Below are 23,441 nucleotides of genomic sequence, written 5' to 3'. Positions count from 1 at the left end.
AAAAGGTATTAAAAATAAGTTGTTTACTTAAATTATATATTTTGAAAACATAAAAATAAAAGTATACATACTCTATTGAATTTGAATATAAAAAATTAAACGCATTTATTTTAAAATTTGAATAATTGGTCTGTTCATGAAGCAAATAATTTGTAACGAATTGTCAAGTTTTGGTGTTCACGTATCCAAAAAACTTGCAAAGTAGGGGAAAGTGAGAGAGCAAAATGACATTTTATTTTGAGGGGAAGTTGTTACTGTATATATTTGTACTTGTGGGAATTTGCAAGTGAGAAAAACAGCTGATCGCAAAGTAAAAATAAACGCGAATAGAGTAAAAGTTCTAAATTAAAATGGAAATTGTTATTAAAAGGGAGAACGTAAGCAAATATATTTCCTATAAAAATTTTAAAGTTTATTTGAAGTCATATATTAAACAGGAATCGGCCAATGATGTAGAGTTGTGAACTTCTGAACCACAGCTTCCAGTCACCGTTGCTGCAGTTGACGAAATACAAATCGGAAGCATTGAAGGTATCTTTTGTGTTTTATGCTTGTATTTCTTGGTTATTAACTAATTTGGCAATATATGAATGTATATACATATGAAAATGTATAGTAGGATGCAAGGAAAATATGAAGAAGGCTGTGATTGCCACAACAATACTTATACATTTGCTAATGGAATGTTCTTCATCTGTTAGTGATGATCAAATGCAACAAAATATTGAGGTCAAAATTAAATCCTGTGATTGAAATACAATTTTTTGAAATACTGTCAATATTTCCTCTAGATTTTTTCAGATACTCGTTGAGTTATTCTTGTTTAATATTAGAACATATTTTTTTTTTAATTTGTGGGAAATGACAAAATGTTTTATTTTTTGTAATATACTTTTGAAAAAGTTGTAATTTAGTTTGAAAACTAAATATGTATACATAGTAAGAGGTCAGATTTTAATTTATATTTCCCCTGTAATTGTAAATTCAGTGTTTGCAAATGTTCCATGACATCAGTCAAAAGCATTAAGTCTAGTAACCCACCCTTGTTGTTGTTGGTGTTGTTGTCGCCGCATAAACATTCCCCATACATACACTGATGGACAAAAGTCACCGTCATTTAGTATCTAGAAGATTATAACATCTCCCGCGCCCAGAAGATAATGGAAACATAAAAAGTAGTATATTTAACGAAAACTATTAATTATTTAAATTCTGTTTCAGTTGAAACATAAGGCTAATTCAAGAAGTATTTATAAAAAAATGGCATATAATGGTTGCTGTGTGCATTTCTGGTGGACAAAAGTCACCGTCATTTAATAATGTACTTAATCAATTTAAGTGCTAATATTACAATATTTTAGTACGATGTGTGTTTGCCGTTATTTTTGATGACAGCTTGCAATCGTTTCTGCATCGAATGAGCCAGTTTTTTGGTAACATCTGGGCTTATTTTCTGCCATTCCTGTAGCAGCGTTTGCTTAAGCATATTTTTTGAGGTAATGTGATGCTCCCGAATGCGCCGATCCAAATTGTCCCATAAATGCTCTATTGGATTCAGGTCAGGTGACTGTGGCGGAGTTTTCAGGTATGGGGAGTGTTGTACAAGACCCACAAACTAACTATTTCTGCGGTGTGCTTGGAGTCATTGTCATGCTGAAAATAATAGTCTGATTCAATGCCAAGCTTTTAAGCACTTTTTTTGGAGATTTTCTTTAAGGATATTCAAATAAAGTCCTTTGTCCATTATTTCTTCGATAAAGACGAGCTCTCCGACACCAGCCGCCGACATGCATCCCCATACCATGACTCCAGCACCACCGTGTTTCACAGTTATTTGTATATGCTTCTCTACTAATGCATCGCCCTGCTTTCTCCACGTTAAAACACGTCCGTCTGATTTATATATGCAAAATTTACTTTCATCAGAGAAGATAACTTTTTCCCAGAAATCTATTTCCTTGCTTAAATGCTCTTTTGCGAAGGAAAGACGCTTCGTTTGGTTGACCTTGCTGATCTGTGGTTTTTTTCTGCATACTCTGGCGTTATAACCAGCGGAATTCAGCGCCCTGCGCACATTACGTGGGTGAACAAGTGTACCAGTGCTTTCCTTTATCGATGCAGCAATTTCTGTTGACGGAGTTTTTGGCTCTTTTTTTAACTATTTTTATTATTTCACGCTTTTCACGTTCAGGTAGTGCCGGCGGTCGTCCACTCCTTGCCAAATATTTGCACTTTGGTTCAGCTTTAAATCTTTTTAAATATTATTCCAGTAATAGTGGTGCGTGTACGGTTTACTAATGAGCATATCTCCCGAATGGTCTTGCTTTGATTGTACGCATTTAAAATATTGTACAATAATTTTTCTCTCTTCAATTGTGGTTTCTCTCCTTTTTTTATTCATTTTTAACAATCACGCGGCGCTAGTAAAATTTTTTAATTAAGTACCGATATAGAATGTATACAGATCAGTCTTAAAGCTACCATACTAAACGAACTCACTGAAAAAAGGAGCCAGATTGGCTTAAATTTTTGTTAAAATGATTTTAAAAGGCAAGCCAAGCTGACGTGACGGTGAATTTTGTCCTCCAAAAAGGTGACAAAAATATTTTATTTTTAATTTTTCCAAAAATGGGCTAGTAAGAGAAAGATATTTAAACTGAAATAGAAATTAAATAAATCATAGTTTTTGTTAAATATGCTACTTTTCATGTTTCCATTATATTATGGGCACGGGAGATGTTATAATCTTCTAGATACTAAATGACGGTGACTTTTGTCCATCTGTGTATATGGGGAATGCTGCCCACCCCTCGTCATCGTCTAATTCTGAATAGGCTATTTACTTTCCTCTCAGAAATTCAGTTAGCGGAGCAAACAAAATCTACAACAACAAATCTATAACTAACTAACAATGCAAAAGAAATTAATGTTATTTGGAAGTTCTACAACAACAAATCTATAACTAACTAACAATGCAAAAGAAATTAATGTTATTTGGAAGTTCTTCGTAATTTAATTTTTGAAGGAAATTTTTCAACTGTGGATGATTTTTTGCATTAGTGCGAATGTAATTTATTGATGATATTCTATATATTTCGTAACGTGAGAACATCGCGGTGAATTATGCAGTGAGCGGTATGAGTTGTGGAATTTGCGAATCATCTCTTCAAAGCCTAATATGACCGATTTTTTTTACACAGCATTGCCGGAGCTCCCTCCATCGATTGCAATGGTTGCAAGTTTATTAAGAGGCACATCGAAAGTTTTCATTATGGAATCAATACATTTTTAATATCGACACCGATATTATTTAGATAAAAAACTAACAAATTTGTAAAATAATAGCACAAAAATTAAAAGGGAAAAGGGAAATTCGTAATACGAGTATAATAACACAAAAATTGAAAGCGAGTTCGGGTACACTCGGGTGTTAATACAACTGCTACAACCACAACAACAACACTTACTGAGAGCCACAAATAATCCTTCTAAGAGCCGTATGGGGCTCGCGAGCCGCAGCTTGATCCCCCTAGTTTAGGCCAAGACATTTTATTTCAATTTGTTACGATTACTTTTGAAATTCCCTTTTTTTCATTATTTAGCCCCCATACTCATCATGCAATTTCATGGTATTTTGCATTCGCCACAATGCTCACGCGCGCATGCTTTATGTATGTATGTCTGTATGTATGCACAGCCGACTTTGTCTTGGCAATGGCTTGTCTGTAGACAAGCGCGTAGTTATGTTTGGGCTCTATGGATGCACAACATGTGAAATCGCTTTTTAAAAATACGAAAATATTTATGTTCTTCAAGATTGTAATGCACCGTCGCTTTTCATGATAGTAACTTTGCTATAAAAGCTTTTGGTTGATATGCATGTATGTACATATGTACATATATGCAAAACAAAAAAAAAAAAAACAACTCGTTAAAATATGCAGAGATGATATTTGTATGTGCATACATCTGTATGTATGTATTTGGAACTGCGGAGAAAAATCAGGTTTTCTCACATACAACAGCAGTTATCAACAATTTGTTGTTCATATCGGTACTAGCACACATACATATATACATCTATTCAAATTACTGTTCTTATATTTGAGAGCAATTAAATTATTTAGGAGATATGCAATTGTCGTTTAGTTATTCGAAGAAAAAAAATTGCAAATAAAAAATAAAAAAAAAAATTAAAAAATAAAAATAAAAAAATTTAATAAATTAAAAATAATGAAAAAAAATAAAAAATTGAAAACATTAAAAAATGAATTAATTTTTTTTTTTTAATTTTTTTTTATTTATTGAGTATATCGAATATCGACATAAAATTAGCAGCATCTTTGCTCTTAGTGTAAATAGTTTAACTTTGGCAGTACCGACTCTAAACAAATAGGATATATGACACATGATAATGAAGAGGGTTGTTGCAGGTTATTGTTGTTGTTAGTCGTTGTTGTTGTAGCAGTATCTTCGCCCTGTCAGTGTAGTGTAATTACCGGTCGTCTTCGTCTAGCTCATCTAACGGTAGGCCCAGGAAACTGGCAGTTTCGACGGGTTGGGTCCAGAGGGAGAGAGGTGTTAGATGAGTGGGTTTGATGGGGCATGTGAAGAGGTGGTTAGTGTCGTGCGGGGTACCTTCACATGCTGGACATATGTTTAGTATGTCGGGGTCGATTCTGGATAGGTAGGAGTTTAACATGCTACAATATCCAGAACGTAATATAGTTGTGCCAAGATTACGCGGGACTCTCTAGGAAGCTGGAGCTCTTCGTCTGCGATAGGTGGTGGTTGGACTCCGATAACGGCATTCGGGGGTCGGGAGCTTAGGAAGGTGGTAAGGGTCTCCCGATGAATGTCGTTAATTGCCTGTCTGTATACTGTCTGATCCTGGAGTGGTCTGTCCGTTTTGACCTGGATCTCGTCCACGTAATTGAGGAAGTGTCTCCTGATGTGCCTGGGAGGTGGCTCAGGCTCGAGCAGGTGTCTGCATGGGTGAGGCCTACGGTGACACCCAAGCAGAAACTGCTTGCCGAGCATTTTGTTATGCTCCTTAACCGGGAGCATGTGCGCTTCGTCGTGCAAATGGTGGATTGGGGACATCAGGAGACATCCTGTCGCGGTCCTGATGGCAGTATTCTGGCAGGTCTGAAGCTTCGTCCACTGCGTATCACTGGTTCCAGGCGACCAGACAGGCGCGGCATAGTTCAGAACCGGTCGGCCTATTGCTTTGAAAGTCGACAGCAACATTTCTTTGTCTTTGCCCCAAGTGCTGCCGGCAAGCGACTTGAGGACCTTGTTGCGATTCTGTACTCTCGTTGCAATAGCGGTTGTGTGCGCCGAGAAGGAGAGCAAGCTGTCAAAGGTGACTCCCAAAATTCTGGGGTTGTTTATCGTCGGTATTGGGGTATCGTCGACGTGTACCTGAAGTGGCAGCTTGACATCCTTTGTACAGGTGGTAAAAAGGGTCGCCGTGGATTTAGTGGGAGAAAGTTTTAAGTTTCTCGCAGTGAAGAAGAGAGAAAGGCGGGCGAGGTAGTCGTTTACTTTTGAGCAAAGGATATCAATGTCATTGCCCGACGCCATTATCGTGCAGTCGTCGGCATATGAGACCAGTGAGACTCCCTCTGGTGGCTGGGGGAGTTTCGAAATATAGAAATTGAAAAGCAAGGGTGAAAGGACACCACCCTGCGGTACTCCTTGCTTTATTTTTCTCTGTTTTGAGGTTTGGTCTCGAAATACTACCGACGAGTGACGACCACTCAGGTAGTTCGCGGTCCACCTCTTCAGCCCTGGCGGGAGTGTCGACTGTAAAATGTCATCTAGTATCGTGGCGTGGCTGACTGTGTCGAAAGCCTTTTGTAGGTCCAACGCTACTAGGACAGTCCTCTCGCAGGGGCGGTTTTGGTTAAGTCCGCGGTTTACCTGGGTGTTTATGACGGTGAGTGCCGTAGTGGTACTGTGCACTCTACGGAAACCATGCTGGTGTGGGGCTGGAGTCAGGTGTTCAGTGAGGAGTGGGAGTAGAAGGGCTTCAAGTGTCTTCACTACTGGGGAAAGGAGAGTTATCGGACGATAAGACTCCCCTTGGTTGGCGGGTTTCCCAGGTTTCAGCAGTGGGACCACTCTCCCTAATTTCCAGTTATCAGGAATGATGAGAGTGGCCATGGACAGGTTGAAGACCTTTGCGAGATATTCTACTCCCAATGGGCCCAGCTTTTTCAGCATCAGCATGTTTAGTCCGTCGGGGCCAATGGCTTTTGATGGTTTTATGTGTTTGATGGCCCCCTGAACCTCGTCGCTGGTGAAAGTAAGCGGTGCACTGTTGTAGGGCAGTTTGTGCAGCCGTCTGGTGGCACAACGTTTAGATCTGTCGACCGGAGGATGCAATATAAATTGCCGGCTACAATAGCTCGCGCATCTCTTCGGGTCCGACGAAGTACGACCGTTGAAGGTGATATCCACCTTGTCGTTGTGCTTCGTCGGGTTCGACAGGGACCTTACGGTGGACCAGAGCTTGCTCACACCAGAGGTGAAGTTACAGGACTTCAGATGCTCTACCCATTTGGTCCGCTTATGTTGGGTGATCTCCAGTTGCCGGATCTCCAAATTGAGATCCTTTATACGAGGGTCCCCGGGATCGGCCTGGCGTAGGCGGTCACGCTCGTTTGCCATAACGGCTGCTTCGGCTGGGAAATTGGGACGTAATTCCCGGATCCGTCCAGCAGGTATGAGGCGAGCCGCGGCGGCTGTAATCGCCTTGCGGAATGCGCGCACATCGGTGGGAGTGGGTAGGGCTGCGAAGATGTTCTCAGTAAATTCCGCGAATCTGGTCCAATCATCTTGTTAGTCATTGTTACTGTTATAAAAATATAAAACGTCCCAATAAAGTATGGAATAATACTGCTGAAGTGACAGTCCTTATGTTGGTTGTCATTGTAGCAGCGTATGTAGGGCTGCTGAAGTGACAGTCCTTGGCCGGATATAAATCCGGGTCACTCAGGTTACGTAGAACCGGAACTCCCAGCCTTCGTGCATGGTAACCTATTAGACAATGACCTATCAAAGTTCTTGTAACCTCTCCGTGCAGTTTTAGCATGCACTTTGAACAACCATTGTTCACTTTCTATTTGCTTAATTCACATGTTTTTAGGTTTTCAAATTGGTATTTACTATTTTAATAATTTCGGTGTCGATATTTGAACCTACGATTTCTCTGTGAATTCCGAATGGTAGTCGCGCACCAAAACCTTCGGCTACGGCCGCCTGGTGGATAATACTCCTTTATTTAAGTACTGTACTGCAAGTCCTTTCTTAATAACAGTGACTTCGGCTTGAAATACACTACAGTGATCGGGTATCAGAGTGATCAGTATGATCAATCCACCATTGCTTTATCTCCAGTTTTTCAGAGTAGACCCCTCCACCTACTTAGTTATCTAATTTTGAGCCATCTATATATAGATAGATTCTTTATGAAGTTTGCACTTCGACCTCATGGCCTTTGGTGCCCTCGACTCATCACAGTATCTCATTCAGACCCAGTTCCTGTTGTAAGCGCAGAATAGGGCTCAGTTACATATAGGGTATGTGCCTTTCTTCTGGCTGTAGTTGGCCAAGATGTCTCAACCTTCTCTGCGCTACATTCAAGGGGAAGGTGCATTAGAGTCTCCTGGGATTGGTCGCAGACACGACAAGAGGCCATAGACCAAATCCCGATCATGTGCAGATGACTACGCAGTCTGCAGTGGCCTATGAGAATGCCCGTGAGCATTCTCAGTTTATCCTTGGGGAGAGTTAAGCATTTTTTAAACCTCTTTTGATTGTACACTCCCGATAAGAATTTCGCCTGGCGTAACCCCAAACTTTGGTGCCGGCAATCCTTACTAAGCCTTAGCTCTTCACTCGTAAGCTTCTTCATGATGGTGTGTTACTCCACCATAGGACGGAAGGGCTCGAGTCCTTTTAATGGCGGGGCTGCAGTTTTTCTTGTCAATGCTTCCGCTACTTCGTTCCCAGTTATACCCCTGGGTCCTGGAACCCAAACTAGTCGAAGGCGATTGTGCGTTCCCAGTAGATTCAGTTTCTCGATACACTCAAGGTATCTTAGAAGATGCTTGGAAAACTGCCAATCGGCTTAGAACGCTTCATTCTGGGCAATATATTCCAGCGCCTATGGCTTCTGGTGTCTTCGAGTTTTCTGTGTACCAGTACAGGGTGCACTCCCGGACTTTCCTTTCAAATGCAGGTCTACTACGCTTTAACTTATCGTCCAGACTGTAATATATACTGATATATGTGCATACAAATGGGGAAAAAAATCTTATTTTCTGTGCTAAAGTTCTACGACTCTAATTGCCACGTTCAATCACATCTAAACACCTTTTAAGTCTATATTTGCGTTGCTTTCCGCGCATTATCTCAAATATTTACACTCCCATTATCTTCACGACTCGTGATAAGCACCACTGCCACAGCAAAAATCAGCATAAATCAAGAATCGTTTAACAAGCGCAAATCAGACGTTTACCCATCCATAAGTCACAAGGTATTTCGCCTCAGTTCCTTAGCGGCCAATTTCAACTTATCACAACAAGAACAACATACGGGCGACTGTTCCAGCTGATGTGCTCACCCAGCCGTTATTTATGTCGTTGGCTCTCTATAATGCGGCGTATGCCATCAGCTCATAAGTCGATATTTGGACGACGACACAAAACAGCCACATGCGTTGGTCGCCGCTGACTTTACTGCACGCTTCGTCGAATTAAGTTCATCGATTTTTCAATACAATTCTTCATTGCACAGAAATGGGTCACTAAATTGTTAGTACTTTTGCGCTACTACCATATTGAAGACATTATAGGGCGTATGTATGTATTATTTATTTGGAAAAGATATCAAATCGCTTTCACCTTTGGGTTATTCTATGTTTTTTTTATCTAATTTGTTACCTTATGGCAGAACACAGGTTCATACAAAGGGATGTTAATTCGTATATACACTACACAAACGTACGTATGTGTGTGTATATGCATACGCAATTGGTGTTGCATGGCATTTTTCTATTTTGTTTTCTCACGCAATCTTCTTACCTAGCCACCCATAAACAAAAATAAAAGAATATAAGAAATGTTTTGCCGAATTCTAACCAACTACATATGTATGTAGATTTTCGGCACCTAGCAAGCAATATAAACATGACTAACAAGCGTTTATGTGGAGTTCCGTTTGGCAAAATTTTAGTTAACAGTTCTCGCTCGAAACTAGAAAATGTTGGCAAATACGTTAGCCAGTTGGGGCAGCAGCACACAGTAAACGTTACGGTTTTTGATGACACAATTCAAAGTTCCTAGGAAATGCTGTTGTTTTTTAAATTTTACACTTTTTTATTGCTTTTTTATTTGTTAAAAACTTGCTGTTTCTTTTTGTTATTGTTTTGCGCTGCTTTACTATGGATAATTTACATTTCTTATTTGTCGGGAGAATTTTGTGTGAACGCAGTTATGTATGAGTATGTCAGTTATTTGTTAAATATACAGATGGCCTCAGGTGCCCATCTCTTGTTTTTTAGGGCAAATTGAAGAAGTCAATCGAATCGAACCGAACTTGGTTTTTTTAGTTAAAAGAACACTTTGAAAGAAGTGGATTTATTAATTCTTATACCTTAGGAATAATCAAACTTTCATAACATAATCAATATTGCTATTTTCTGCAGCCAAATAACCTCCTGCCCTCAGTGAAGGAAAAAACTAAATCCGCTTTCTAAGAAAGTTATCTAGCCTATTCTATTAAAAATGTTCAGCATGTAAAGCATTCATCTATCTCATTTCCTTCCGTATTTCTTTTTGTTTTTGATAAGCGCAACAATTTTTTATAGGAACAAGAGGCGTTGGTCGCTTGACGCTTATGCGACAACGTAATCGAACACCCTGCACCATTAAACTTATTCAGTAGATTACTTCAAACAAGCTTGTAAATTCAACATTTGTCCACATTACAGCAACAGTTACTAAATTTATTTATCATACGTTTATTTTAATTTATACTATTATTCTTCTAAAGCCTTTAATCATTCCAACGTTTATAACAATCTTATCAGCTTAGGAATACCCCAAATTTTAGCACACTTCAAATTACCTTTTTTCAAGTTTTGCAGCGTTCTTAATTAACCTTTACTACGCTGTATGATTAATTAAATAGATAAACTTTACACTTTGCTTATTTTTTGCACAATTAAAAATTTTTAAATGGAATGAAATTCTGCTTTCGCTCCACTTTTTTCTTGTTTTTTTTTTTTTTTTTGCGTTGCTTTCGCGTTCTCCGTTTGCACAAATTTCTTGTCGTGTCTCTCTGCACTTTTCGCGCGTTTGCTTTTGGTTACAAATTTCGTTAATATAATCGCACACACTTTGAGCTATGCATCATCCGATTACACTCCCTTTTTATTTTTATTATTTTTTCCACTGCGGCATAGAATGCAAAATATACACAATTTATGAAAGTGATTCCACAATTTGGAATATGTTGTGTAGTAATTTGTCTGTCTACAATCACGTTCTTAATCGCTTATAAGAAATTTTAACCATTTAGCCGTGCAGTAAAGGAAAACACACCCGACTCGGAAAAATGCGATTTTTAAAGTCGCTTTCAACTCCAATTTCCAACAGCTTCTGCACCTTCTGTCAATCAATGACCAACAAACGCAAAAATTAGAAAGAGTCAAACGGAGTTGCTTGAAGAGATAGTAAAAGCGGGTTTTGTGTGTAGAAAAAGGAGCGCAAATCACTGGGGTAGAAAGAGCTAAACGTACGTATACAGCGACAACGAAGTATGCACTTTCAACCTGCTGTCATAGAAATGTGGCAAGTACCGAGTAATCGGGTATAAATACAGAAGTGGTATTCATCAATTGAAATATTAGTTTGAGAAAATAGAAATCTATTATTTTTGCGAAAAAAATTTTTGCGCAAATACTTTAAGGGGTTAGAAGTAGTGATGATTTTCAACCATATTTGTTTGCTAGTAAATCCCTTTATCTTACAGAAATAAAAACATAGGATTAATTCCTTATGTTTTGACTCAACAACAAAAATTAATAACTGTAAAAGTATCGCTGTTTGTGTGGAGCCCGTTTCTCAGAAGTCCCTTGCGGTAGACGTCACAAGTTCTCGGAGATTCATCTAAAATCAATCCGACAAGAGAAATTAGTTTTATAATAGATAATCTTGTGCCTGATCGAAGCTTTTTTTCAAAATTACCAATATGGCGGCCTCAGAAAATATTTTTCAGATTTTCAAAAAAAAACCGACAGTTAATTGCTAAAAAATACCGAAATTTTTGAAAAAAAAAATCCTTCGACCAGGCACGAGTTTTTTATGTTTTTCAAACGCAGTATAAATTTTATTGAAACTCACCAAGCGGTTTTTTAAGTTACAGTGATAATCAGTTCAAAAAAAAGTGCGTGTAGCGTAGTACACATAACAGAAGTGAGGTTAAGGCAGATAAAGACAGAGGGAGAGACCCGAAAGAAAATGAGAGAGAGAGAGATGGAAAGAATATATATCTAAATAAATTCACAACATTTGCAGAGAATACAAATAGACAAAATTTACAAAAATCGGAGAAGGATCGACCAGTGTAGGTAAACGCCGGACACACGGTTTGTGCAACAACGTGCACTACTCCGAGCGTTTATCAGCCGCACAAACGCAGCGATTCCATGACCGCAGCAACGGCCCAAATTACCACAAGGCAATACCAATAAATCCGACGCCGGAATGGAAAGCACTTTATAGAACGCACAAGCACTAGCCAGGAAACGGAAATAAGCTCCACAAAGTAGGCACCAAAAAAAAAAAAAACACCCCAAAAAAATTGGGACCAAAAACGCCCCAAACAGTAGACGCCAAGGAAATGTAACGTCAAAAAGTAGGCACCAAAAATATATTTGCTACAAGTTTGCACCAACAAACAAGCGCCAAAAAGCAGGCAGTGTTATTTCTCACTAGAAATTAGCAACCACAAGGAAAAACTCCGGAAAAATAGCCTAAAGTGTATCTACATGAGATATATATACGGTATAGCTCCCTCTCTCTCCTTTTCCTCTACGTTATATCTTTTTTCTCTCTCGCGGAACGAAAATGCCCAAAACGTTGCATGGCCATGAAATTTTACTCTCCATTCTTGTTCGTCCAGCGACGCCTAAGAAGTTTTACTTCAAAAAAATAGTTTTGAGAAAAACGTATTTAAAGTTCTTCTATCGATTCCAGAGCGTCCGAGCGCCCTTTGTTAGTTGTTGAATAACTCGAAAAGTATATTATTTAATATTTTCAAATTTTCTCACAACATTTTTTGGATATTATACTTTAAGAAAATGCTCAAAAAATGCAATTTTTTGAAAATCCTGGCCACTCCTAACCCCTTACAACTGTTATCGCTCTTTAGCTCCTAGGCGATGCTACGACTACTAACATGTCGGTCTACTTCGCTTATTACTGTATTTTTATCGACATTTTCTTTAAGGGGTTAAATACAGTTATCATTTTCAAAAAATCGATTTTTACACAGGATACGATTTACGAGGATGGGATGAGGGCATCTCCCATGAGCATATACATTTTTTAGCCCCTCAAGTGTCCGCTTAAGAGAGAATACCCCGTAGTTGAAATCCGACAAACTACTACCAGGTTGGGAGAATGCAAAATTCTCGACAGTCGGTTCCACGCAATCGTAACGAAGTGGAGTTATATCCAAGATGATAATAGATACCAGGTTTGCTGGGGTACGGTACACTAGACAGGGCTAGTTTGCTGTTGTTTTTGTTGTTTTAACAGTAATAGAAGCTCCGGCAGTGTAGGGTATATCACCGGTTGTCTTCATATGGCTCATCTAGAGGTAGGCCCAGGAAACATGCTGTTTCGACGGATTGGGTCCACAGGGAGAGGGGTGTTAGATGAGTAAGTTTTAAAGCGCATGTGAAAAGGTGGTTAGTGTCGTGCGGAGTATCTTAACATGCCGGACATATGTTTGGTATGTCGTGGTCAATTCTGGATAAATAGGAGTTTAACTTGCTACAGTATCCAGAACGTATGTGCCAGTGTTACACGTGTCTCACGAGAAAGCTGGAGCTCTTCATCTGCAGTAGGTGGTGGTAGGTCTCCGATTATGGCATTCACAGGGCGGGAGCTTAAGAAGGTGATGGCTAATTTGCTTTGTTGTTGTTGTAGCAGCATAAACATTCCCCATACTTACATACGGGGAATGCTGCTGGAATGGCAGCCCTTGGCCGGATATAAATCTGAGCCGTTTCGGTAAAGTAGTACCGACTGTCGTGGCTAATTTGCTCGTTAGGTATGTTGAAAAAAATAATGGTTTTATGATTCACAAAATTTAGCTTTAGCTTCGTGAAACACAAAACGAATGACGTCGGCATATCTGTCAAATTCACTCAGAGCCGAATAACGGTCTGCTAGGTAGTACCCCTCTAAAAATCTTTTCGCCATTTTATGCTGTTACAACAACAACAATACCTTTTTTCTCTATTCTATAATTAATACTTACTGTGAGTGCAAGTTTAACTCTGCCTTGCAATTAAGTTACGTTCAAACGCCTAATTTTGCAGACATCAATTCAGATTATAAAATTTCTCACTAATAAGCCCGCACTAATAAACTCAACCGTTCTCAACTATTTCAATACTAATTTTTCCAATTCCATTATTAACTCGATATCTTCACCCAGTGTGGTAGAAAGTTAAAAGAGAGAGTATTCATGACATTTCTCACGACTTTTCAAATATTTTTTATTCACTTTTTTAACAAAAGCTATAAGACGTTAGTTCAAAAATAAAACGTCATCACTTTTTTAGATTAATATAATATTCCGAAAATGTGTGAAGCTGTGCTGGAAAGGGCCCGTCTGCAGAAAGCGGAAACTAGGAGGAAATATCAATTATTTAAAATAGAAAATATGACCGTTACATCACCACCAGCACTGAAAATCTACTATTGGGAATATTTCGGCATTGATAAGTAAATTTTATGTGAAGAATATTTGGTTGGTCTACACCATCACCAAATGCACATCCGCCTGATCAACCATTTACATTTTTTTTTTTAATTTTCCACTGCTTGCAGATTTAACAAGGAAATTTATAAAGATACGTCTAATTTTCAACACGACATCACAATGCCAATGCGTCAAATCCATAGTCGTCCATTGAAAATTATTCTCTGGCTGCGTAATGCATCCGACAAAAGTCTCGCCATACGTTTGAAACGCATACAGCAATGCGAGTGCGTACCATTGGAAACGCGCGTCGGCTTCAATCAGTTCCGGCAATTGTTCCACTGTCCGCATAGACGTCTGGTACATATTTTACAGGAATCAATCCACATGAAGCCCGGAGACTTAGTAGCGATGAGAGTCGTTTTCTATTATTTCCTTTTTGGCGAGCATACGCTTACATATGAATTCAAGTAAGTAAGTGGCTGAAATGGAATTTAGATTGAAGTGGTTGCACGCTGTGGGACACACGCTGGCTGATACATAGATCATTTGTTTAATATTCTTTTATTTGTAGTTGCTCCGATTCGCGAGTTTTTTCAGTTAATTTCAAACTCAACGTTATCACTTTCGATCCGATCGCCTGTATTATGACAAAGGAGCTTATCCCGAGCAATTTAAGGGAGCATCGTCGCTTCGTTCAACCGATTTGGGTGCGCAACATAACACCACAACATTTGAATTTCGTATTTGCAACCCGTGAGCGTGGGTTAAGATTAATGAACCCGAATTTAACCGTACCCCGCCTAAGTGTATGGCCTTTGATGCTGGAATATAGGCCAAGCGATATGGAAAATGAGGTGGGAATTGTTTTTTTTTTTGTTTTGTTTATTTTAAGGTTAGCTTCACAGCCTCCGGTTTCAGTTAGAAGAGGAGTTATTCTTAGCTCGAAAACTTACAAATAGGATTATTTAAGGGTTTATAGACAGTTAGAAGGCCGAAAAAGCGAATTTTCCAGAATCTGAGAAAACTTTTAAATTGATTGATCTAAAAATCTGTACACGTAATATGTTATCTTTTAACTGTATGTATTAGTAAAAATATTTATTTGGAAAGGAGCTACAGTTGATCTGCGGGAGCTCCTCTCAAAAAAGACATTTTGCGGTAACCACTATATCTCTGAACTGGATGCTTTGAAATTAAAAAACCAAACAGATTTCGTTAAAGTAATGTTAAATTGAGTAATTAATCGAAGGAATAAGCAAAACAAATTTTTTGACAAAATGGCGGTTTCTTAAAAAAAACTATTTTTGACCAAAATTTCGGCCTTAAATTGTTAGAAAAAAAAATTATCGATGAGAAAAAGTCTCCGATTCACTACAAAAAAATATATTTAAGAAGCTAGTGTTAAAATTTGAGACAAATCGGTTTAGCTGTTTTCAAGTATTGTTGGTCTCCGACTTTCAAAACACCATTTTGAGAAAAACGCATTTAAAGTTTGAAACGCACTCTGAAATGCCTTTTCTAATTTGTGTGTAACTTCGAAAATAATATTCTAAGCCTAGCGACTACAAGAACAAAATGCATTAATATGCGCAGCCGTAGCGGCCATCTGAACATGCCGAACAGTCTGAAATAGTCGTGGCGGCGCCTAACAGTTCCTACTATTGTACTGCACAGCAAAACTCATCATCAAATACAGGGTGAACGATATGAAGTGTTACCAACTTCACACTGCTTGTATCTGTAAAACAGCTCATGACATCAACGTTAAAATTGTTCTAATGACAGTTCAATATATTGTTTATAAGCCATCAAAAGCATTTGCGGCTCAGTTTTGTTGCATTTTTTTTTCTGTGATGGAATTCAAACGTAATAGTATGATTGCGTTATATTTGGCTGGAAAATCACAACCAGCCATTGTTCGAGAGCTCAGTCACCTCAAAGTGAATAAAATGCTTGTGTATCGCACTATAAAACGTTACAATGATACTGATAGCATTGCAAAACGCTATGGAGGTGGACCAAAAAAACCGCAACAACGCCAGAAATGGTTCGGAAAGTGAAGGCTCGACTTGAACGAAATCCACGTCGAAGTGGAAGAAAAATGGCCAAAGAACTGAAAATATCGCAAGACAGCATTCGGCGCACATTGAAAAATGAGCTCAACGTCAAAGCTTACAAGTTCCAAAAAGCACACGATCTTTCACCCCAGCAAAAAAAAGTCCGGTGCGAAAGAGCAAAGGATTTGTTGCGCTTGCACGAACGAATGCAACATTGTGTTTTCTGGTGAAAAAAATTTCCCAATTGAGCAGTTCATACACACTCAAAACGATCGTATTTACTTGACCGAGCGCTCATACGAGCATTTGAGCCTACGTATGGCCACTCGAAGCAATTTCCCATCGCAAGTAATGGTTTTGTCCTCAGTGACCGCTCATGGAGGCTCTCCAATTGTTTTTATCGAGCCTGGTGTCAAAGTGAATGCGACTTATTATCGGGAATATGTTTTAGAAGCTTCTTTAGAGCCGTGGACACGCAAACATTTCGGTCGTAGACCATGGACCTTCCAACAGGACTCGGCACCTTCTCATAAAGCTTGTGTGAACCAAGAATGGTTAAAAAATCATGTTCCACACTTCATTTCGTCCACACAATGGCTTTCGAAATCGCCAGACGCAAATCCGATGGACTATTCCATCTGGTCCATTTTGGAGAGCAAGGTGAGGACTAAAAAATATGCCAGTATGGATGCGCTGAAAAAAGCGATTATACGAAAATGGGCCAAAATACCTCAAGATTACATTCGTGCAGCATGCAACTCATTTTTTGATCGTTTGAAGGCTATAGTCTAGGCAAAAGGTGGTCATATCGAGCTGAAGTGAATATATGTTAAAATTGTAATGATTTTTGAACAATTTTGTCTTTGAAATCTATAAAAACTAATTTCACACACAAAAGTTATGGTGTTTTGAATAGGTAACTCTTCATATCGTTCACCCTGTATGTATAAGGTATAGCTCTCTCTCTCTCTCCTTTTCCTCTACGTTATATCTTTTTTCTCTCTCGCGGAACGAAAATGCCCAAAACATTGCATGGCCTTGCAATTTTACTCCATTCTTGCTCGTCCATCAACGCTTAAGAAGTTTCACTTCAAAAATAAAAATAATCGAACTTCAGTTAAACTGTCCAATTACTTTTGTTTTCATACTCTTTGTTCCCCCAACAGCCGGTTCTACGTTACCGTAACGACCCGGATTTATATACGTCCAAAGACTGTCAGTCCAGCAGCATTCCCCGCCCATGCATGGGGAATGTTTATGCAGCTATAAATGCAACAACAACTGTCACTTCAGTTGCATTCCCCGCATATGTACATGTACATTCGTGCTGCTACAATAACAACATCTACTGTATTTTTCTAAATATTTAATTCAATATAATACAAATTTCAGTTGGAATTCCATTTGAATTTTGAAAATATCCGCACGGAATTCCATGTCAAAGCGATGGGTTACCTCGACCAGGTTGCCGCAGACCCAGATGTGCCGATTGAAGATTATGAATGTGCGGACTTTCCTTACGTAATTTACCCCAATAAGCTTGATTTTGATATGGAACGTACTGAGCGCCGAAGTTTGATGGTCTCAATACACAACTACAACCAAAAATGTGTTGAGTTTCGTTGGCAAAAGTAAAGTACCACAATATTTCATATATATAGTATATACAATTTTATTATACATATTTACACATGTAATTGTTTCAGCTATGTTATCAGCGATTTATTTGAGGTAAATTTTGAACCGAATATATTTCGTCTCAAACCACATCATTCGAAACTATGTGTGGTTGATTTGCAAGTTTTTGAGCGTCCGCTCGTTTTTAAGCGCATTCCTCTGGCACTTGAAGTGCATCGCGTGCTCGATAAATCAACGAAAATTGCAAAGGAACTACTAGAAGAAGTCGAATCTATCGACAATCCTAAATGGAAAGAGCCCAGCTATATAGGGCATATATTTTTGCAACTAAATGTGAAAGTAAATTTTAAACCTGTGGAAACGATAAATATTCCTTGGGAGCCCTCACCGTCGAAACGTGAGCATCTATCCGTAAAAGTATCAAATACAACAGTTTTCGAAAAACTATATTGGGATTACTTGTCTCAATCGAATTTTATGCGGCCACCAACAACCGAGGAGCTTGACGATGAACTCTGCTATGACGAAGTCATGCGCTCGCAAGCGAACCTATCACCGTTTATAAAAACTATAGAAATCGACCGCAAGTATAGATTTAATATTCTTCGATACTTTTCGAAACTTACAGCAATTCAATTTCATTTTTTATTTTTCGATACAATTCGTCACACAATGGCATTTATATGTATGTATTTGTCTGCAGTATCATATTGCGCATCATCAGTCAGCTTATTGCCGAATCTCTACGTGATTTGGCTAAGAATTGGCGTTTCATACCTGTCGAATTTTGTGAAGAGCCTTGATAACTTATACTTATTAATAACTATTTAATAGCGACGGCGTAAGTTATGCCAGTACAGCGATATCGGCAGCATCGAATCTCGTCGTAAGCACTTTTGATCAGTTAATCTATCAGAGAGAAAAAAATATATAGATAAATAATCTGATTTATTGTTCGGTGTAAAACAGAATAAAACACCCTGCTGACCTAAAATTAGCTTTCCTTAAACGTTCCAAATAGCGTGCTACGGGGATGGAAGGCAGGAAAAATTTACGCACATCTTTCGGTACTTTATCCATGAGATTGCGAGCCTATAAAGAGATATATAGTTACTCCAGCAGTACTACACAAACACTTTTTGTAAGCGTTTTATGCTATTAAAGCCTTTTAACCCGCCTTTTAAAAACCCTTTGCTTTAGTCGCAATCTGTGTGGGTTATTAAGAAATTACCTTTTCCAAGTGTTGGTGAGCTACTGATGCCATTTCAAAAATACACTCCTCTACACCTTTATCTTCAGCCTTGTCTCTCACTATTCGTTCTTGACTAACGCCATGTTTTATCAGCACTTCCTGCGGTATATTCAACGCTTGACTGCGTCCCTTATAGGGTATGGCTCTAAGGAGCGTTGCAATACCTTGCGCTTTGCCCAGATGCGAGACTGCATGGTCGACCTGTATATCCTTAACACCATTTAATTCAACTAAAAGATGGAAAAGTGATGAGAAGACCTGATCGGCGTACTCTTCTAATTGTTTTACTGTAAGGAATGGCTGATTGGTTGGTCGATCACGCGCCGTCACCAAGCGCTTCAAGTAGATTTTGCTTAGTTTGTTTGAGTCAACTGTCTGCACAGAAATAAGGAATAAAGCGTTATTTGAAATTCAATATGAAATCTTACCAAAAAGTGTAGCGTACATACGTTTTTCAATTCGCTTAAAACCGGATGATCGGCCACATAGGAACCCTCTTTTGCAAAGCATTTATCAATGGAATCATACCAAAACTTCAATTTCAATTTTGTAATATGCTCTTCCGACACCTGCAAGCATACAAAGAGATTAGCGTAAGTAGGCATCTCATTGAAAAATAAATGATAAATCACTTACATTGGACCCACAATTGGCCACCTCAACATTGAATGCCCGCAACGCAAATGCATTGCGCCGTTGATTGCCGTTCAAAAGCAGCGTGCATAAATAATTTTCGTAATCATTTTTCCTGCCAAAAAAGGCTATATGAATACAATTTTCGTTTTATATAACATGCGAGCAGGCCTTCTCCGAGCCAAGTTCAATGCGAATACTCACTCCACCAATTTTATGCAATATTGTGAACCAAACACTTCATTTGTTGGTTTTTGTGTGCTGTGCGCCAGTCGATATTGCTGTAGCAGACATTTTTGTAAACATGGAATGGTTTTAAAACCTTTAAACAAATGCCGCATCTTATTTGCTATTCGCACTTTGAAGTGTTTTTGTTTACAAGATTTTAGAGGTTATGGCTTAGCTGTCAAATAAAACAAATCATTGAGCAGCGATTGGCAGCGCAGCGGTACATTGGAATTGGCACGGTAGCGGAAGACAAACAGGACAGTTAAATTTGTAAGCCAAAAATGTACCTGGAAAGTGCTAGGAAAAATTGTCTCTTGTATTTACCACCTCACATCTACACCTTTTATAGGTTATGTTAAAAAAAGCGCTTTTAAAACACAAATTTCAGGTGAAGATCGATAACTTCCTTGTTGAAAATCAAGGCGAATTCATTAAAGGCAGTGGCACTAGGTAACAACAACATTCTGCACATTAAAATGTGACGCCAATGTGGAAAACAATGAGGTGATTTATTTGTGAAGGCAAAATAGAATAAAAAAAGAAACAATTTATTTGTCGTGTTGAAATTATTTTAAAATGTTCATTATAACTTTTGAATTTAAATCTATATATTAATACGGAGAGCAAAATTTTGTCGTACCTTTTTTTAGTATTAATAGTCAGAGAAAAAAGTTGAAATATGAACAGCATATATGGAGACGGTTTGCACAATGTATTAAAATAGATACATAAGTGAATAGGTGCAGGTAAAACTAATCACTATTTAACCTGTATTATGATATATCATGCTATAATATGTATCATGATATTATATATATGTATCATGATATAAAAGTTGATGAAACAACTGGATAATACATATTATAAATTTGATTCAGAAATTATGATGCTCATGGATTAATTAATGATTGTTTTTTATTATGCTTTTTCAAAAAAAAAAAAAAAAAATCCGTAATTCATGAAATTAAATGTTTCCAATTCATGAATAAAAGAAATTATGATATTTGAAATACACAAATATAGGATCGCTTAATACAGGTAAAATGGGATATTTTTCGCATTTAATTTCACTACATCTATTCACATATATCATGTAAAAAGTCTCAACATAAGCTATCTATTTATATACATATGTTTCAACTTTTTTCTATGACTATAAATACTAAAAAAAGGTATGACTAAATTTTGTTCTCCGCATTTATATAACGTCGAATAACGTCGAAATTTCGACGTGTGGGCGATCCTAGCTCATTATAAAATTTCAATTTTTAAATTACAAATTTAAATGCAAGTAATAGCCTAGAGAGATGGCGGCGTTAACCAAGGTTTGGGGATGCAGGAAACGGGGCGTGAAAATTGCTGTTCATGGAAAACATTTTGGGCCGCAATGGTTATTTAAACATTGAAAAAAAATTGTGTAATCGTATTCCAACCAAATATTAAGATTTTATTTTAAGAATGTTTTTCACATAATAAGTTTATCATATATTTCGTTGTATACTTACTTTTGTGATATCAATTTTTATAAAAATTTGTTTAAGATGCTACAATTTTGTTATATTTTTTAAATTTTCTAAATATTTCTATTTCTTAATATTAGATTTTTATGTTTCTTTCATGTGAATAAAACACCATTTTATTTTAATTTATATTATTTCAAAGAATCAATAGCGGAAGTCATGCAGATATATCTAGTGTATACTTACTTAAGTGACTAACTGTATGTATGTATAGACACAGCAGCAGCACTGTAATCATTGATTCTTCTTTATACTCATTGTACAAAATTACAAGTAAAAACAGTTCTTCTTCTTCTTTTTTTTTACACATAGGGTGTGAGTTTGACATCCACTTACGTCTCTGTTACGTGTGTGACAGTGTGAATGCTTTTTTTTTTGTCGGGACAGACTAACAAGTACAGCACTCAGACACAATTAAGTCCATTGTACTGCGCTCAGATTCCCTTCGTAATTTCTTTTAAATCAACTCAACCTCTGAAGAAATCTGAGTAGGTGGTCGCTTCTTAATATATCAGTGCCACAGACCTTAAGCCTGATTCGAGCGAAGGTGTGGCAGACGCACAAAAAGTAAAGCATCAGTCCAACCAGCCTCCTACAGTCCTCTCTGCTTAGTGACAGGAGGAACAACAACAGTTGATTGGACATGACAGATAACATCAGTTTTGTCCATCTGCAACCTCTCTCAGCTTGCCAAGCTCGCTTGTGGGCTAGAGTAACCCGTTTGCTAACCGTGGCTTTGATGGGTGCAGAAGGGAGTGGCAGAACGGGCTCCGTCCTAACGGCGAACCTTACACTAACAATAAATATCGCAATATTTGGATCGCAATATTAGATTAGAACATTTCTTAACCTTTATCATCATCATCCATCAGCAGTACAGCTGGTGGTGAGCTTTAGCTTCCTCAACGATCTTCTTCCCTTTCACTCAAAGAGCTTCCATCTTACATTTTTCTTACTTTTAATTTCTCCAGATCTGCGGTGGTGTTTTGTAGCCATATTAGTTTGGACCTGCCTTTGCCTCTCACGATGATTGAATTGTGTTAGGTTAGGTAAAGCCAGCTGATCTGTAAAAAAAGATCTCACTTAGACCTCTAGGGTCCATTGTGTTACGAGTACTATGTATTTCGAGTCAAATTATTATTTCATGTAATTTTTAAAGCACGTGTTCGTGACTTTTAACCAGCCGTTCAGAGTTTTGACAGCAATATCCAATATCTAAGGAAGAAAAATATGTTGATCCTGCAAAGAGCAGGACAGTGGCAAAGTAGGAATTCCAAAGTAACCCTAGCATTCGCTTCGTTGCACGTGTAACACGCATCGCTTCGGACTAATCCCATTTGGGACGCTTGATGTGGGGTGAGACAGTGTCCCGGCAGTACTCCAATCAATATTTTGCAGTCTTTTTTAGTTTTCGACGAATATATTACACCACGAACATTCCAAAATACCGAGAACGGCCGTAACATTTCCAGCCGATTGTTGTGTTTCGGGCGCTTTGGACAAGGTTCAACGTTGCTGTCCACTCAGATGACGATCGTTTTGATTCCGGAGTGAAGCGATGAATCCATGTTTCATTCATTGTCACATATCGACGCGAACATGGTTTATTACGTTTGAACATGGCCAAACACTGCTCAGAATCATCAACACGTTCTTTTTTTTGGTCAACAGTGGCCCAACGCGGCACCCAATTTGAACAGAGCTTTCTCATAGTCAAATGCTAATGGAATATAAAGCCAACTCGTTCTTTTGTTATCTTCACGGAAGAGGGTAAACGCCAACGAAAAATCGCTGAAATTGGTGTTATTAGTTCCTCAACTGACTGTTCAGCACATTATCGAAAGGTTTCGCTACGAAAACAGGATAGAAGATAAGGGCAGATCTGCGCCAAATAAAATATTTAATGATGCAGATAAGAGGTGGATTGTTCGCAAAGTTAAAGAAAACCCCGATTTAAGCGCTCCAAAATTAAGGAACGAAGTCGAAAAATACTTAGGCAAGATCTGTAACCCTGAAGCTGTGCGTAGAGTTCTGCGCGAAGAAAATTTGCATGGAAGGACTGCCCGAATTAAGCCGTTGATTAATGCTCGTAATAGAAAA

At 38.2% G+C, this 23,441-nt stretch overlaps 3 protein-coding genes across 5 annotated transcripts in view; 1 reads left to right on the top strand and 2 right to left on the bottom strand.

The window, feature by feature from the left end:
* Nucleotides 1-10,690, bottom strand: part of LOC128857143 (ras-related protein Ral-a) — an 85,747-nt gene extending 75,057 nt beyond the window's left edge. For all 3 annotated transcript variants that reach the window (XM_054092741.1, XM_054092740.1, XM_054092742.1), the window contains exon 1: nt 10,141-10,690. The gene's annotated coding sequence lies outside the window, so the exon portion shown is untranslated. The remainder of the gene's footprint in view (nt 1-10,140) is intronic.
* Nucleotides 10,691-10,692: 2 nt separating this feature from the next.
* LOC128857141 (uncharacterized) lies at nt 10,693-18,511 on the top strand. Its single transcript, XM_054092738.1, has 7 exons — nt 10,693-10,809; nt 13,871-14,033; nt 14,139-14,480; nt 14,585-14,867; nt 17,463-17,701; nt 17,777-18,295; nt 18,412-18,511. The coding sequence occupies exons 2-7, from the start codon at nt 13,891-13,893 to the stop codon at nt 18,509-18,511; spliced, it is 1,626 nt and encodes a 541-aa protein (XP_053948713.1). The 5' UTR covers nt 10,693-10,809; nt 13,871-13,890.
* LOC128857142 (NADH dehydrogenase (ubiquinone) complex I, assembly factor 6 homolog) lies at nt 18,286-19,997 on the bottom strand. The gene is made up of 6 exons (XM_054092739.1): nt 19,798-19,997; nt 19,597-19,708; nt 19,410-19,529; nt 18,940-19,335; nt 18,697-18,800; nt 18,286-18,617 (listed from the first exon to the last, which is right to left on the bottom strand). Exons 1-6 carry the CDS (start codon nt 19,932-19,934, stop codon nt 18,536-18,538), a joined length of 951 nt encoding a protein of 316 aa, XP_053948714.1. The 5' UTR covers nt 19,935-19,997; the 3' UTR covers nt 18,286-18,535.
* Between the last annotated feature and the right edge of the window lie 3,444 nt (nt 19,998-23,441).

Source organism: Anastrepha ludens, chromosome 3, assembly GCF_028408465.1.
Source record: "Anastrepha ludens isolate Willacy chromosome 3, idAnaLude1.1, whole genome shotgun sequence".
Classification (NCBI taxonomy): Eukaryota; Metazoa; Arthropoda; class Insecta; order Diptera; family Tephritidae; genus Anastrepha; species Anastrepha ludens.
This window is presented reverse-complemented; position numbering and strand designations above follow the sequence as displayed.